General features: G+C 39.1%; 1 protein-coding gene across 1 annotated transcript in view; it reads left to right on the top strand.

The window, feature by feature from the left end:
* The window catches only part of si:ch211-186j3.6 (neural-cadherin), a 266,619-nt gene that overhangs the window by 168,111 nt on the left and 79,342 nt on the right, over positions 1–19,166 (top strand). Inside the window, exon 26 of the mRNA XM_018697417.2 lies at positions 6,214–6,491. Within this exon, the coding sequence (XP_018552933.1) occupies positions 6,214–6,491 (278 nt within the window). The remainder of the gene's footprint in view (positions 1–6,213; positions 6,492–19,166) is intronic.

Here is a 19,166-nt window from a genome sequence, read left to right as displayed (position 1 = left end):
CAGACCTCATTTCACGTTTCAAAGGCCTGAATGGAAGCAAGGGACCTGTGTGTATGTGTGTGAGCATGAAGGATAGAAAGTCAAATTGTATGCATTTCACCAGCAGGGAGGGAAAGAGAGAGTTGACCCGGTGTCCTCAAAGGGAATGATGAGCCAGTCTGTATTTGCATGTGTGTGTCTGTTAGGGGAGAAACAGTTCAAGCCCAGTCGTGATCATGGTGGTCAGTTCAGGTCAAACACTGCAATCAACCCGTTGGCTCTCTCTCTTTGCCTCTTTCCCCCAGCGCCCTCTCTTTGTTTCGAGTGACTATTGTCAAGGAAGAAAGGCAAAAGATTAGAGACGGGGAGAAGAGCATGCGAGCATGTGAATACATTTTTAAGATGAGCAAAGTGTGGCCACAGAGAGGAAGAGAGAGATGTGTAAGCGGAGAGGTAGCCGAGGCTTTCAGGTGTGATTTGTGGGGAGAGTGGCGAGCGTTTCATCTGAATTCAGCCAGGTTCTCCGGAGAAGACATTGATCAGAATGAGATGTGAAGCGTGGCGAGGGGAAAGGATGAACGAGAGATGGGGGGGTAGACGGGGAAAGAAAGAGGAAGGAGGGGGGAGGGCTGCAGAAGATGAGGCAGCGCTTATTATTAATGTTCTCAATTCTCTAGTAATGCCTCAGAAGTAGGAGACTTAAAAAAAAATCTTTATTCCCTATGTCTCTCTATTTCTCCCTGCTCCACCTCAATAATGGAGCTTATCCCTCAGTGTTTTCAATCCAGCACGCTCCACTTGACTTTTAATGATACTACATTGGTTTTCGACTTTTTAAAAATCATTGGTATGGCGCTCAGATACCAAGGTTCATCTTGTCATTATATTAATGTGGCCCTGAGGGCAGCGCAGGGGATTGTGGAAGCTTCTCAGTGCATTGGAACAATAGTGGAATACGTCCCTCTGGTCCTTTGTTGCTTGCCATAGACACTGTTGAGATTCAATGGATGCCTCTCCGTGCGTTTCCTCAACACTTGATAGACTACGTACAAAAAATGGGACATGCTGATTTCTTTTCAACCATTTAGACTGTAGGGGGTTAAGAGACTCCAGTGCAGGAGGATTAAGTATTTTCTAGACTATAGATCAGGGAGATATGAATGACACAATTCAGAGCGTAGCCTCACCTGAAACCAACTAAAAAAGAAGTCGACCATTATCTGTGAATAAGAAGTAACAAGAAGTCCTCGCTAGCATGAGTAAAGCCTTCTTTTGGGTGTCACTGAACAGGGAGAGACCAGCATAGTAATTATGTGTATATGGTTATTTTCAGTTGCATATCTCCGCTGGCCACCGACTGGTTTATAAACATGCAACAGCCAGCATGACGTTGACTTTGCCACACCCGTCCTTATCCCCAGATGTCTTCCTCTTGTTTGTACTCCCTGCCTCTGCTTGCCTCCCTAATCATAGTCTCCCTCTTCACCCTGGCTCCTCCACTGTTTTGCAGACATCTCTGCACTGCATGAGTGCATCTCATTGGCTTCTAATGTCAGAGATTTAAAGGATGCATCACCCAGCCTTGAGACAGCAAGGAATTTGGTCCACATGAAGGAAAAACCCTGTTGACACAACCTCATATGTTTTATTATTTGTTTTTTTTTTATTGTTTGTTTTATTATTATTATTATTTACATCGGTTGATCATAGGTTTGTGACGATACACTCAGCTTACGAGACGGGGCGATACTCGGTTCGCGAGGACAAGATGAGATGTAAAAGCTATTTAAGAAAGCTTCAATGATGAAATTGAAAAATAGTCTTTTATTTAACTGAAAGTCAAAAACAATGCAGTGAAATGTGAAATGTCTGGAATGGAATGGAACATAAAAAATAAAAAACAGTATAAACAACAAAAATGAATAAAACTATGTTTTTCTTGGTGTTATTTTTCAAGTGCAAACAACAAGTGCAATCCATAATCAAAATGCTTAATACTCAAAGTGCAAACAGAGACTGACCAAATTTTTTCTTAAAGCGTGACACAGAACTAAGAGATGGTTACAACTGCACAGCACAGCCAATATGGTCATGTTCTTTTTCAAGGTTAGGTATCTTTGCATACTGCTTGTGTTGCTGCCACACAAACAATTTAAAAGTGGGCCTGGTGGCATCTTCTATGGGTCATTGACCCACAGAGTCGTTAGGGTCACATGAGCCCAGGTGTGACTCGTTAGTGGGTCGTTGCCCCACCCTGACATCATGCGAGTTGTTTATATGACCCTAACGACTCAGTCCAGTTGCCTTCAACTTCAGCACTTAAGACTACCATGACCTGGATGACTGAGAACCTTCACAGACATCAGTTACAGCAGATCCCAATATACTGTACTTCTATATGGACATGAAACAATATTTTTTTCATACCTTACTTACTGACACTTAATACACACAGTATTTTAATTGTACTTTAGAACTCAGTGCTATAGACACATCTAAGTCCATTGATGAAGTTCGCCACATAACATGCTTATAACTTTTATTATCTGCTACATGTCCCCAGCTCTGCCACGTGGACATGCTTCCACATTAGCAATGTACCTCCTGACCCCATAATGGCTAAATGGTACACAGTACACATCAGATGCCCTCTTGATTTAACAAAATGACACACTGCCTTTTCAGTATCATTTCTGTGTTCAGATGTGTGGGTTATAGCACATTGATTCAGCCGTACAGCATCCTAATGTGAAGTCTCAGGGTATGTGCAAGAGTAAGGGAAGCATTATTTTCTTTTTGTTTTATTCTAACAAATTTCGAAGAGGAGAAAAGAAACAGCGACTTAATCCTGCTCTCTGCACTGGCTACATTGGTTGTAATGAAGGAATATGTCATCAAATGCATTCACTTGTTTCTTTTATGTGTGGCTAACAGTGGACTCACAATACCTATTTTGGTCTTTTCAGTTGTTTGTTGAGCATAACAAAAAATATCCAGTAATGGTTTTCAAAATGCCAAACATTGATATTGCATACATACAGAAATCACAGTTTTGTTTTTCTTGCCAAAATGAAATAGCCTTGCACACCACTTTCTCCTCCATTCAAGACTATGTGTTTTGTTCTCATTTTTTTCTTACTGTAAGTGGACCAGAGACATATTATATTTGCACTATGTGGATTTTTAGGTTGTACTTGTTTGTTGGATTGGCAGAAAGAAGGTTCCAGGTTCATACCCTGGTTTACCTGGGGCTTTTCTGTGCGGCCTTTTGTAGTTGTAGGGCCTACTCCATCATTACACTCCTCGTTCCCCCTCCGTCTGTGTGTTAACTTGCACATTCTCACCAATATTAACCGATAACCAATGGAGCCTTTGTGTCTGGTTTCACTACCAAGAGGCATTATGATATAAAACATCAGTCAGCAATAACAATGATCTATAAAACATAACCTGTATCAAAGTTACAGCCACTGCAGCACAGGCCATTTGGGGGAATAAGTGGAGTAGATGTGAACTGCATGGTTAGTGAGCACAATCCAGTCACACTGAATGACGTCCAATCAGTCCAGAACATTGAGCATGAAGTGACCCTCTTTCGGTTCAACACAGTTCACATTGAGTGAGTCTGTGTGTGTGTCTATGCATGCATACACGGCCCTGTGCATGTGTACTCTACTTGAGTACATGCATATGTATGTAAACTGAATGGGAATCTACATGATCAGTGTCACTCTCACCAGGCAAGGACAGCACATCAAATTGCATGCACCTCAACACACACACACACACACACACACACACACACACACACACACACACACACACTATATATATTCAATTTCCATTTCATTTTCCCTTCCTTTGCATCATCAAACTGCTCAACCTAGAGAGTCATAGTCTCCTTTTTCCTTCATCACTGTATATACCACTCTAACTAGTGCAGAAAAGCAGGTTGATTTCTTAGACCAAAGCTGCTTACTGTACTGTAATGCATTCCTAAAGAGAATCCACATTTTCTACTTCAGCATAATGTTGTTTGTGTATGTGTACACACACGTGTTTATTGGTCTGTGTAAACTAGGTTAGTCAGACACCACTACCTATGCATACATTTATATTAACTAGTATATGGCATATTTGCATTCTGCCTTGTGTCAGCTGGTTTCAGCCCTCTATCTTCTTTCTTACTCTCTGTGCTCACATGTGCAATATTTAATACAGTCGAATTCCCAATAACACTGTTCTGGTTTACATGTTTCTCTGTTTCTGGTGTCAGAAAACGGAACAAATATGAAGTAGTGACTGAAACACAGCCCCTGAAGGCTGCATGTTAACCAGCAGTCACCTCCAAGCTGCTGCTCTGGACTGCTAAAATCTTGATTTTATAAGTGCAACATCATAACACATAAGTTAAAGACAGCGGCTGTGGCTTTATTTACTTAAAATGAACACTCAGAGAGAAAGTTAGAAGCCCATACACGTCTATGTTATCTGCTGTGCAGTCAGCATGTCTGTGGAGGGTTAAGGTTTGTCCACAAAATCACTTGATCAAAAAGGTGTCAAAAGGAGCTTTTTGTGAGTAAATCTAGTGACAAAGGTTGTCAGCATTGCCTGTAACCCCCTGATGACAATTAGAAACTGTTTGCACCAAACAGTTTTTAAAGAGCAGTGGCCAATGGGAAATGCTAACGCTTGGCTAGTTGACCAGTGGCGACATCTAATCACCCAGTCTGTCAGTCAGCTTATTTGTAGGGCTAGTCAAAAAGATTATATTACAGGGTAATGACAGATAAAGAGTTGCACACAAAATTGCATGTCAGTCCGTCGTTTGAATAAGTACACAAAGCACTAACTATGCACTGATAGTATAAATGGAAAACTCTTGTGGTTTTTGCCTTTTCTGTTGGCAGGGTGTAGCAGTTTGCAATAAGGTTTTGTCATACATGTCGTAAACACACAAGGAAAGAAAATGTTCTTTTTTCTCAAAATTGTCCTCAAACAACAAAAGTGTGGTTGAAGAAAACAAAAACATATATGCTAGAAAATAAAGAACAAAAAGATCAAGCTAGGGCCCTGTTTAAAATGGTAGACCTTTGTTTCAGTTTAGCCTTTCATTTACACAACAACAGCATTTTGGGGCTTGAAAACTTTTGAAACTGAATTCCAGAGTATAATCTGCTGAAAACGCCACCCTTACCATGGCCGTGTAAACCAGCAATAAAATTACAAACTGAGTGTAAAACAGAGAACACTCATTCAGTTTGGCACACCTGGTAAATGCATAGGTTACCAGTGTTAATGGTTTCAGAAACAGTTCTTCAAGAATCACTAAAAGTGTTTAAGCATTCAAAAAAACTGTAAGCTTTGATAAAGCTTTGAAGACCCAATAAAATGTAAAGACTCAGCAATGTATACACAGGAGACTGCAGCATACATGATAAGATATGGCAATGAATGCAAGAAGATGAAAAACACTTTCATGTTAAAGCTGGATCGGAGTCCGTTAATTCTCCAGCTAGTTTGGGTTCCAGCCAGTGTTTACATGGCAGATAACAGTAAGATCACCCATATGTCCCAGATGTAGGGTTCTGTCTGCCAGCTGGTGTGACCTATTTTTTATTTTATTTACTAAAGTGACATGTAGCACCACCAATAATGCGTTAAAAGTGCTACATTTAAGTTTTTGCTATCACAATACAGCCAATGTTAGTATTAACAGCTGTTTACTCACCAAAACCTTCAGTCATTATTGCATTTACAAGCTAAAACGTTGGGATGGGCCCGCTGGGCAGTGCTGCTTCTTCATCTGTTCGTATTGGATTGAAAGCACACTGGATGGTACAGTGACTCACTATTGCAAAATGTTATTATGAGATGGGATTGGCTCAGGCTAATTGGTTAGCATGCTAACTTCGTAGTAGAAGAAAAGAAGTGATAGAAACAGAAGCAAAACGAAAGTTAACATTAGCATTGCTTTCCACTGCTAGAGACAGCTTTTGGTGAGTAAAGGAATGAAGTTTGATGCTGAAGTTCATTTAGACTGGTAAGTACACAGCTGTTAATTCCAATACTGACTTTGTCACAATAGCAAAAACTTGCAGCACCTTTAAAGCTACAATGTAATTCAAACCCCTATGGGCAGTGTTTGTGGGTGGGAAGCTGGTGAGGGATCGTTGAAGTACCATTATAGTGCCATCTTGTCTTTCACTTTCTTCTCTGTCTTTCTCCATCCAGCTCCAGTCATTCCTGCAGGTCAGCGTGTTCCAAGTGCGGGCAGACGAGTGTCCCAGGTCAGAGTGTGCCGGGACCGGAGGCTGCACTAGCGTTTTGAATGTGCGAGACACACCCACAGTGGTGGATTGTGGGACTATGAGTCTTGTATCTGTGACAGTGGAATCCACAGCTGTGTGCTCTTGCACAGGTAGAGAGCAATCCCATCAACCCTGTGCTGCATATCCCAGAAACCCCTGCTTCAATGGTGGAGTGTGTGTGGACACTCAGCATGGCTACAGGTGAGTTGAAAATGAACACCATACCCAGAACAGAGCCTTAAGGGCAGTGTTTGATAGCAAGCCATCATTTTTCATAATAACAAGCAATGCAACAAATGACTCTTGTTTTTTTCCCAGTTAGATTATATATATATCATCACAGAATGCCCCGAGGTAGCTGAGCCGTAAGAAAGAAGAATTAGCACAGACGGAAACAGTGAGATTTATTCTCTTCAAAGTGAAAAACAATAACCCAGCACAATAGATTGCTATTTAGTTTGTCTAATCATGACAGGAGAGAGGACTTAGCGCATGGATATGACTAAAGCAGAAATTGCTTAAAAGTGAAAATATAAATAAATAAATAACAACAATGATGCAATGTACTGAAACTGTTTACATATAGATGTGGTACCGCTGTGCATGTCATTAGTGAAATTAGAGTTTTGGTTTGATTTTACTAAAAAGTGATCTTGACACTTGTCTGAAATGTGGCAACACACACTATATGCTGAGTTTGTTTCATGCCTATGAGGCCTTTTATCAGTCTGATTTTGCCATCATCAAAGTCGTTTATTGCAAAAATATGACAAATTTTCCTAAAAAAAAAAAAATCACTGGCTTATTTTTGTATTTATTTCTCAAAATAATTTAATTGTGGTTTAGGAGGCCAGAAGAGAGAGACAGAGTGAGCTGGGACAGTAGGAATAACGGGCTAGAGATTAAAAAATGATGTGATGTAAGGGGTAAATTTGGACACGATTATACAGTAGAATGGCAGTGTGTCTGTGCATGTGTGTTTTTTGTGTGATGATTTTAAAGATGGAAGTTGAGGCCATGTAGGGAAATCATTTAACGCCGCAGGGTTTTTTTTTTTTTTTTTTTTTAACTTTGTGATTGGAGGGTCTAAATCATGCAAATAGGTACCATTTTGATTTACAGTAACCTAGAAATGAAGAATTTAACTAGAATTACTGCCTCATGATTGTATACCTCTGCCAACCAGTGCAGCTGCATTTAATTAGCGTGTGAATTCTTGAATCACAGTGACCTTCATCTTTGATCTTTAACCACCTAAATCTAATCAGTTCATCCCCGAGAACAAGTTAACATTTTTACCAAATTTGAAGAAATTCCCTCAAGCTCTTACTGAGATTATAAGAATGGGACAGAGGCACAAAAAAAGACATTTAAAGGGTCAAGATTTCCCCATTTTCACATTCACATTAGTTCCCAATGTCCAGTGCACACTAAAATCATTGAGTAATACAACAAAATACCTTGACATCACTGTACATCAGCTGCTGGGAAAAACAACAAGTTTGCTGTCATGACAACTTCAAGGCCTCATGACATTTTTATGCCGTTATGGTTTCAGGTTGTCTCTCTATCTGTCCCATTCTTGTAAATGCGATATTTGCAGTGTTGTCAATTTCATTTAGAGACAACACCCACAAGTGATTGATCAAGCTACACAAAAAGACGGTTATAGAAATCCTCTTTGGTACTGAAGACATGAATCTTTAAACCCAGGATACAAATATTTGGCATCATTTTTAAGCACTAGCTTATAGCAAATGTTACTGAAACAGGAGGAGCTCTTGCCTTTTTGTAGCTGTGGAAAATTACACACGGCTTGAAGTATATGCCACAGAGCAATAAGCTATACCAGGCTGCGGGTACACAGAAAATACTTGTTACTGGGATCAGTTTGTTGTTGATGTTTTCTTTTCATAGGATTTGCTGATTTGTTGATGCCAAGAAAAATTAGGTAGTTGATTTAAATAGTAGCACACAAATATGTTACCAAAATAAAACTCTTGGAGAGTCTAGATTTTACTGAGCCCACTTTACCATCTAAATCTTATGTTAACATACCAGTTACCTATCAGTTCTGGACACACATACTGTGTCATTTGAGAAGATTGAAATTAAATGCCATATCACATGTTATGCTGAACTAAAGACATTCAAGAAGGAATAATATCAGGACATTAGAAATATATTTGTATGGCTAATACATGGGTGTTGTTGTAAGTCTCTGCGTTGCTTAGCTAATCTTATCTAACAGATACAGAGAAATCCCAAGCAACTCATGTTGTCACTGAAAAAGAAAACTCACATTGAGATAGCGGGTATGTCCTGAGGTTTGAATGCTCTCTGCATCAAGATCAGTGAACATCTTGTAGTGCTAGTTTTATGCCAGTTTTGTGGTTTTGCCAGACATGAAGAATTCTCAATTTTAGCAGCTTAGCTGGTCTACTACCTGGCCTCCAGACGTAAGGAGCTGTAGACTGTGGGATGTGCCGTGTAGTATTAGATATGTAGGAAATGTATGACACAGTAAATTAGGCTCCTCTTGAAGGCTTTTATCTGAGAAATATTAGGGAGAAGACAATAAGCATTTATCATATGGAATGGTTCAGTAATGTCTAGCCATGGTGAATAAAGACTGGTATGATATTTTATGAGATGGAGGGCTGGGGAAAAGATGGAAGAGAATTAGAGGAATTAGAAGGAAATTAAAGGAGTGAACAGAACCTCAAAGCATATGCTTTTGAGACTGTGCTGCTGAGATGAAGGCAAAATGCCCGTGGTGTTTGTGTGTAACTGTGTGCGAATGAGTTCATGCTGTGTTTAGTTTAGAGGCAAATTCTTTCTCAAATGATATTGGTGATTAAAAAATGTGAAGGAAACGAACACATCAAAACAAACGACCTGCCTAGTGCCACTAAAGGAAACTTTTATTTAATACTATGGCAGCAAATGTTCTAATAATCCCATAACTGCTGAGCTCTTAATCTGAACTCCCAGGTCTATTCACACTGATTTTGCTCATTAACAACAGAGTGTGGTGTTTTTCACTGGTGTTCCGCAACTGTAGAGGAGGTTGAATCAAAATGAAGTTGCAATTAGTATTTTTATTCATGCTAAAGGGAATTCATGAACCTTGTTACAGCTGTTAACAGCTGCTGCAGCTGAACATACATCTTCATCTAGTGGAAGAATTTCAGATTTTAATGTGGAAGCGTTTGCAGTGTTTACAGCGGCAGCTACAATATAAGGCAACAAGGTTAGTTACACTAGACACTATTTGAAACGTAATGTTTACTCATTGTTAGTCTTAGCTTTTCCTCTAGCACCATCGTCAGGTCAGTTCTTTAAAGTTTTCCTTTAAATTGTTTTTTGATCAAATACCTGGAAAACTAATGACATTCTCATCAGCTTCACCTGTACTTTGTGTTTAGTGCTAATTAGCAAATGTTAGCGTTCTGATGCTAATCTCAGATGATGAACAGGATGAACATGTAGTTCAACATCTGCATGTTAGCATTATCACTTAGAACATGTTAGCCATCATTAGCATTTAGCTCAAAACACACCTTTTCACACTAAGCATATCTGCAAAATGTGTGCTTCTAACATCTTTTGAGGACTCACTCATACTTAATATTTACTTCATATACTTGGTCACATTGAAGGATAGGCAGAAAGACAGATTTCTCATTTTATGTTTAGATGGCATTCATCTGTGCAAATTTTCAATTTCTTCTTTCTCAACATTTATTTATCCCAAAAACTTTGTAGTCAACACTGCACTTCTTCGGGTCCTCAGCAATACACCTGCTAAGTTTGAAGTCAATTGAATTCCAAGGACAGACAGAAATATTTTTCTCAATTTACTAGAAGGCATGCTGTGTCCAGTAGTTGAACTTTAAAAAAAAATGTAAAAAAGATTTGTTTTTGTTTTTTTTTTTTTTTAAGATTCTGGATAATTTAATGATGGAGAAGGATTCTTGACATAAAATAACTGAATACTTTTCTCAAACCACATCAGGCACTAATATTCAAAATAAAGATTTATATATATATATATATATATATACATACATACATACATACATATACATATGTATGTATACATACATATATATATACATTTTCAAACTCTTCCCACTCATTTCTGTAGTATCTGTAGTACTTTTATTTGGGGAAAGATGACTCTGGGACAGCTGTAGATAGTCTCTATACAAGTACCATTATTAGTGCCAAAAGATTAAAACATCCTGACGCCCAAGTCTGAATGTTTCCGCTTGCCTGTAGCAACAATTCAGCTGTTGGATGGCTGTGGCAATGGCTGCATTCAGTCTTTAATGCCAATGTCAAAGCTCAACTATGCAGCATCTAATTTTGCATATGGGAACTCACAAAAAAAAAAAAAACATTAAAATGAAAATTACACAGACTTAAGCATGAGTGACAAGTGGGGTTAGACAGGAAATTATGTGAAAATTGACAAAAGCTTTACTTTGCATGTTGACAGAGAAGCAACTGACATTGATACAAGGGTGACACCACTTGCTTGAAATTCAATCTGTATGGGTGAGACTTAAAAACCATCTATTAAGAGAACACACTGCATGTTTCTACACACACACACACACACACACACACACACATACACACACACACACTGACATGTTACTTTGACACGTACACCCATCTAATCTATAAACACTACTTCAGGTCAAAGGATTCGCATTCCTTCATCCACTTGTTCATTGTAAAAACAACAGTCTGTTCCCTACACTTCTCCTAATATATAAATACATTCTTCAGTGTAACTTTAACTGCCAGAGGACCATGCTCAGGTTTTGCAGCTTTTGGGTTCATAACATTTAGTTTACAAGGCCTCAGTGGGTGCAGACATCAGTGCTGCAGTTCCCTGACAGGGTTTAACTGCCTGGCCTTTCCACTGTTATGGAGTCTGACGTGCAGATGAAAAATGAGGTTTTCAGAATATTCTTGGCAGAGTCAAACTCCGAATACAGCTCTTGTTTGCTTCTGTTCTGTTATAAATAGAAACAAACCTTTCACAATCGCACACTAGATGAAAAATCGAGCATGTTAGCTGTCACATACTGCCAGTTCTTGTTTCGAATCCCTGGCAAACAAGTGAACTGAAGGAGAGTGTCTTCATTAGCATAAATCACTCTGTAAACAAGGCCAAAAGTGGGGTGAGAGCGTTTCAACAAATCCTTTTAACTGCAAACATGATGACGAAATAAGCTCTTTGGTGCTTCTAGTGGTAGAGGAGACATGATGACCCTGTTTAACTTTGTGTAATTCAGCCTGATGCTCTGTGTATCCTCAGGCTCAGATCTTTAATGGTGGAAGTGAAGGGCTCTTTGCAACCAATTAAATGAAACATCAAGCTTTTATCACTGTCTCAACTGTAACTCCATGCAGAATTTGAATGTTATGATGAAATTAAGAGTCAATTCTCACACTTGCAGTGGTTCAAGAATAAAGCCAGAATCTCTTCCTGTACATTGTTTGAGTCAACCTTGATGTTGTTTCATTAGCTACGGTTTTAGCTTTTTACAGACCTGCAGATTCTGCTTACACATTACTTGTTGTGGGCTAACGCTAAACATATACATACACAAAAGGCTTGTGAGTTTAGCTAAATTCATCTGAATTGCTAGCCACATATTAAATTAGTTGTCTTTCTTCGGACAAAATGATTTTCCTTTGAGAAAAAATCTGAACTCGTAAAAGAGAAACTTATATTTCATATCTTTTGTTTTCATTTGTTTTCATCTCTGTCTGTGTAGCCATCCAAGTAGACATAGATTTTTGATACAGCCAATCAAGTCATGATACAGCAGTAATGTCAGCACTCTATCATGGGCTAACTGAGCCATACAGAAGCCTCCTATACAGCACTGCTACAAGAGCCACACACCCTGAATAAGAACCCACTTGAGCTGTAACCCACTTCAGTATCTAACGTACTAACATGAACACGCCTTCTTCTGCAGTTCAGCTTGTTGAATGAACTACCAAACAAACAGTGCACTGGTAAATTCAGGTTCAACAACGCGTTTAAGAACATATTGATAATATTTTAGACTAGAAAAATATATGATTTCAGGTGGACTTTGATGGATCACAAAAGTGATTTCAGATCACCCCGAGGGGCATGTGAATGTCTTTACTGAATTTCATGAAAACCCATCCAAAAGTTGTCAAGGCATTTCACTTAAATTCAGAGGATATCGCCAGAGTCGTTAGTATTCATAGTCTTGGGATTATGCCAATGCAAAAATTTGCACTGGTTCACTTTTAGCTGCTGCAGGTTCAGCCACAGTGAGTGCTCCTTTAGCCTTCAAGCCTCTGATTGATCGATTCACAGCTGAGCCAACATGGGCACAACATGTAGGCAGTGGCATCCAAGATAAGGCCACACTATAACATCTAAACTGACTGATCTTGACATTTGCTCGTGAGTTTTTAAGCTAATAAAGGTGCTGTGGCTGAGTAGCTACTCAGCTAATAAAAAATGGTGTTAGCAGTAGGCTACATATGAACATGCCTATGCATGTAGATAGAATGGAGACATACACTAGAACGCTGATGTAGGCTGCAGTTCAAAGTCTGTTTTTGTTTTGCAGGTGTTACCTGACAGTGAGTCAGTGTCACTGTTAGCCAGTGATACACTGGTGACAGATACTGCTTTGATTTGATTCTCTGTGTGTAGATAAAGAAACAAAGGCTGTGTTTGAAAATCGCATACTAACGTACTATTCATACTAAGTCTGACGTCAAAGTTAGTATGTAGTGTGTTCACACTGCCAAAAATAAACCAATAATAAAAAAATAACCAATGTACTAAAAGGACAGAGAAACGATCAATAAACGTGAAAAATATTTGCTTTAAATCGCCGCCAGTTGTTGCTGTTGCTGCCGGTGGAGTGAAATGCATTCTGGGATACTGGTAGTATGCTTCAGTGTGAACGGCCACCTACTTAAACGCTCATTTAGAAGGCAGTATACAGTATAAACTGTTTGAGTATGTAGTAGGCAGTACGTTAGTATGCGATTTCGGAACACAGCCAAAGACTCTGACTGCAATGACATTCTTTGTCACACAGACAAAGGATACTGGGATGAAACTAGATATACATTAGTATAAAGTATACATTTGTCCAATTTCAGATTTGAAGTGATGAAGGTTAGAGGAACACCTAAATTTACCATACACAGGGAACCATTGAAGCACATGCACATATACAGTACATCACACCTTGGCAGAATCAAGACATCACAGAAGAAATCAGTGTAGCAGCTGCTTCTGCAGTGCTCTGTGCTTAATGTGTTCAAATACATTTTAATCCTGAAGCACCAACACAAACATGCATGTTCAGCCTCCCCCCACATACACATACACAATCATACTCCCTCTCAACATATGTGAGACCAGATGAACATAAAGTCTCATAACACATGTATCCACTAAGCTCTCTTGCCGTGTCTTGTAGAAGTTCATTTTACCCTTCAGCTTCATTTAATTAGAAGCAGTGAGTGAAAAGGACAGGATTTTAGTCTGGCTGGCTGGAGCCAGCATGTAATCTGGCTCACTGCTGGACCAGAGCAGGATGACTGGCTGGATCCACGTTAGACATAATCCCTGGATTACACACGTGCACGCAAACACACACTCGCACACGGATACTCAATGTTAGAGATGTGGACATTTTCTCCAGTCTTTTTCTCCTTGTTAATCTAATCAGTGTTGCATTGCTTTGCATACTAGGACACTTTCTTTTTTTTTTTCCACCCTCAGTTTACAGTACTGATGGAGCATCTTTACACACCCTCCAGACATTACTGAACATAATCATAGTTTTCACTTGTTGTTTTAATCTTATTATTGTGAATTTGTATTTTCATAGATTTTACAATCTGACACTTTGCATGAATTAAACCTCCCAAAAAGTCCTTCAACCTAAACAGCCATATAGGTTGCTTGTCCCTACCCTCTGATACAACCCATAGGAGTTTACCAGCATCATGTCGTCATGGCAATAATAAGTAAGGTTGTGGGACAGTCATGGTTTGGTTAGGTTTAGGCACGAAAACTAACTAATCTGGTTTAGGCAGAAAAACTGTTTGGCTAGGCTTAGGAAATGATCATAGTTTAGTTTAAAATAAATACTCCCTTAATATTAGAGAACCTCATCATCAAGGCTACAGTGATAAATCAGTGAAAATATTAAGACTCACATCCCGCCCCGACCTCCTCCTTACACAGTTTAAAATCTTTAGCCCTTACATGTAGGGTAAGAATAAATGAGTGGAGAAGCATAATGAATCCACATAATTGCATATAGGGCACAGGGGGTCACTAAATAGATTGAGAATTAAAGTAATGTGACTCATATGCTGCTGTATAGCTCTCACAGTCAACCTATAAACACTCATTAGATATTCTGGAAGTGTTTATATACAAGGAAACAGGTGGCCAGTGTAGTCCAGTGGTTCTCAATCAAGACCAGAGAAATTTTAAAGGTCATGAGATGATTAATGGGAGGGGAAAGAAGAACAAGTTCTTATTCATGAATCTGATTTCGGTTTTTGGACTTTTCTCTAATGTTTGATTTTTGTTTTCTGAAATATCAGATGATGTATGTGGAGAATGAAACAGCTTAATTTAAATGAAACAGCTTGTGGACATTTAGAGTGAAAACTCTACTGCTACAACTCATAGACATCTGAAATACAAGGTGCCCCCATAACAATTCATTTTTTTTAATGATTTTGAAAAGGTCAGAAGCCAGCCATTGAATTAATTTTGTATGTGTTGTATTTTGTAAAATGTTTTTTTAATGTAAAAATGTTAATCAGTAGCTGGTAATTACAGCTGTCAAACATATTGAAGTAGAGCCAAAGGTAAAGTAAAAACCACTTGTGTGGGTATGTATGTACATACCTGAATAGAGAACCAATATTTCAGGCTTCAGAGCACTGTGCTTGAGTGTATTTTACATTTTATATTGGTCACATTGGTCAAAATGCCTACCCTAAGGGGAGGGGGGAGGGGGTTTCTGTTTTGCTGCTGTTACATAATACAAAACTGTGAACATGGCTTAAATCTGGGAATGCTAAATTGCAGCTTCTGCTGTCTCAAAAAATATTGTGCTGCATGTCTTTTATGAAAAGTTAACGTGGACCAGAATGGAAGAGCAGAAAATGTTTTTCTGTGAAGTATCAGCCAAATAGATGACAGGGAGAGAACAAGGCAAAGCAGGCGAAGTTGTCAACCCAGAGACACAGATGCTGCATGATTGTCACATTTTCAGTCACACTACAGTACCTGAGCTCTGTAACATCTGGTGTGTGATTCTCCCAAGTTCAGTAGAATAGTAGGAGGAGGCGAGACATGAGATGTCAGGGATGAAAAAAATCTGGATGGAGGTGAAGAGAAGACTCAAATAAAGTAAATTAAGAAAAGACTAGGGCAGTGAGAGAGTTAGAGAAAAGTGATGAAGAGAGGGAGTGAAAATGAGAGGAAAAAAAGGAAAGCTAAAGACAGAAAATGAGGATGAAAGAAGGGAAAAGGAGACCAGAGAAACATAAGCAGGAAAAGAAGTGCAGAGTAGGGAGAGAAGAGTGGCAATTATGAAAGAACATGGAAGGAGAGAAGAAGAAAGGGCACAAGAGAAGTGACAGGAGAAGAAATAATTCATGTAGATAAGATAAGAGTTAATACAAGATAAAATTGTTGTCGGATAGTTTTCTGTTCTAGACACTTGATGATGATGCGATGACCCCCACTGGAACACATACCAACACACAAACAGATTATGGCCTAAGATTGAAGGAAAAACATGTAGATAATCGAGACACTAGGATTAATAATGAGATTTGGGAAGTGAGGGGGTTGTGGGTAGGATTACAGCTCCCAGTCCGATGTTAACAAACACAATTCCCAGCAGACAGCGAATGAGCAAAACAAAGCTGCCTTAAGAGGATTGAGGGGCTTGGCCATTGTGACTAAAACTATGTCTCAGATTGTCTCGCACCCAGAGAATTAGGATGACATTGCCAAAATGGAAATACAGGCGTGAATGTTTTCCTGATGCCTGTAATCATACACGATCATACACACCCACATAAATTATGGGTCTGTGTAAACAGAGTGAAGGTTTAAAGCCTTTGAAAACTTGGCAAGTATTTTTCTTTAACTAAATAGTCATGAATAAATAAGTAGCATCCAAATTTACAGTTAGGAAAGAAAAAAATCATCATATTTTAAGTATGTGACATCGTTTTCTAACTGAGTCTCACCTGTTTTCAAATCAGTGAGAGAAGCAAGACAAATACAGAAACCTGTCAAGTGAAACAGTTAAACTGCTGCAACCTTGGTTTTGAAGTTTTATGATGCCATCATTTATTGTAAGAGGCCGATTGACACAATCGATTTTCAGGGCCTTTAGAGTCTTATTTTCTGCAGAGAGAACAGTAAATCTTTGGTCTTTACATTTTTCCAGTTCAAGGTGTAGGGCATTTCTAGGTGCAAAAGCTTCTTTTTTAAAATAGATTTTTTGTTCTCAAAATTGCATTAAGTAATAGGATTTAATTTATGTTAAATCCTCCACGGGCTAACACCCATTAAAAAAAGGGAAGGGATAGCCAATTCACTGAATCAGTCATATAAAACATACTAACTCACAATTTTGAAGTCTGATTAATGAACTTGAACTTAGTACCATATCAACAATGAGTGAACTCAAAGATGGCTGTGGGGGCACATGAGATGTGAGGGGAGGAAGAGAGACATTCTGTATTCCAGATGCACAAGTCCTATCCAATAACCTAACTATGAACAGACATGATAACAATAAAGCACAGTAAATACATTAAACCAAATCAATGCATATACATTTACAAAGGCTAAACAGTCTTAGCCTATGCTGTGTTAGGCCCAGTTAACATTATCAATTCCATGGAGGGAGAGCTGATGTGTTAAATCAGAGAGCTGTAGGCTTGTGCAGCTTCCTATCGAGGTACAGGCTGGTCTGGCTGCTGGCCACTGTGTTAGTGAGGAGATCACTGGTCACTCCTCTGTTCTCCTTACAGAGCTGGCTGCTCTACACTGATTCATTTTTGCAGCTAGCAGACTTAATGTTGTAGTGGCTGGTGTTAAATTAAGATACTATTACTACTGGTTAATCCCAGGCAGGCAGCGGTCTGCTATAAGGCTGTGTGAACCAACTTTTTACTTGTATTTACAGTCACAGGAAATAGCAACTAGAAATGGAACAAACCTACCAACAAAACCAAACCTAGCATTTTCAGTCATGTTAGCTAACCGCTGCTATAGGAAGAGAGGTAGCAGCAGGATCATCATACTTTCACTAACGCAATGTACAACACAGTCACTTCCATACATGTGTAAACAGTGTAAACATTCAGTCACACAGGCACATACATGTGCAGCTTCTCTTATTTAATTTCAACTCTCTCTTTATATGTAGCGTGTTTGTTTGTCTGCTCATGTGATTCTGTGTCTCAAGGCAGTGAAGTGACATATCCCAGCTTTATTTGCACAAGCGACATGTATTGTATGTAAGCTGTGTGATTTCTAACTCTGTGTGTGTGTGTGTGTGTGTGTGTGGTGTGTGTGTGTGCGCGCACGCAATCCTGGACGAGAGCAGAGGCAGGAAAATGAGCAACAGAACGAAGAAACATTTGGATGAGAAATGAGCTGTCTGCAGAACACCAATGAGATGTGTGTGTGCATGTGTGTGTGTGTGTGCACTGCTTTGCAAGCGCGCATCTTTGTGCAGGATCCACAGGACTAAAACTCAGAATATCTTGAGAAGCAGTTGAAGTGTGAATAACACAAACCAATGAAAAACTCACTTATTAGGAGCAGAGGAATTGCCCTGGAGAAATACCTTGTTTCTCTGAGCCGTGTGTTTGTGAGTATAGTCGGGAGAGAGGCCATGTGTGCAATTTGTATAATCCATTATTGCTAACAACAGGTGGATTGAGTGAGGGGAATTTTTATTTTGCTCAACTCATCAGATTCATATAGAGCTAATAAACAGTGAAGGATGGGAGGTGTGGAAGGAAAAACAAAAAGCGATATAGAGAATCAGATGAATAAGAGAAAATGACTTGGGATGTGTGCAGAGCCCTGAAGTCAAAATCCGCCTCAAAACACTTTGCTGTCACTCATCAACTGTACGTCTGGGTTAATTCTGCATCTTGGTGGTATTTCTGTCTTATCCATCTCATGTCCACGTGGATGATTGGAGATGGACTGGTTTTTAAATTTCCTGTGTAGTGGAGAAAATTATGCTCCAGTCAGCCATTTTGAATACTCCCATACATAAAAGGCAATGTACAGTCGCATACAATTTCTAGACAAAGTCGGCCACATCCTGGACCTGTAGGCAATTAAATATTATAGTACAAAACAACTGTATTCAGAGTATTACATTTTAAATTTGAGACATAAACTGAAGAATCTGAAATAATTGGGTCACGTGGACCAAAAAGGCCTCTGTGATAAAAGAAAGATGGTAGAGCAAGTGAGCAAGGATTGAAAGAAAGAAGAATAAGATGAAAGATTTTGCATTTAGAAACCCAGAGACAAAACTTTGTTGAAGAGGAGGAGGTGAGAGGTACAATTTTGACATGGAGTGATAGGACAAATGAGCACTTGGTGATGTAATGATTCTCCCTGTGGTTTTGTCACTAATGAGAACATTTGAATCAGTGAAACAGACTGAGTGTGAGAGAGATAGCCAAAGGGGGTAGTTGCCTGAGAGGAAAAAACAACTAGACTTAGAGAGATGGGCAGAAAAAAAAAACAGCTGAAAGAATAAAATACAGTAAGTG

This window comes from Lates calcarifer, linkage group LG2 (genome assembly GCF_001640805.2).
Source record: "Lates calcarifer isolate ASB-BC8 linkage group LG2, TLL_Latcal_v3, whole genome shotgun sequence".
NCBI lineage: Eukaryota > Metazoa > Chordata > Actinopteri > Centropomidae > Lates > Lates calcarifer.
This window is presented reverse-complemented; position numbering and strand designations above follow the sequence as displayed.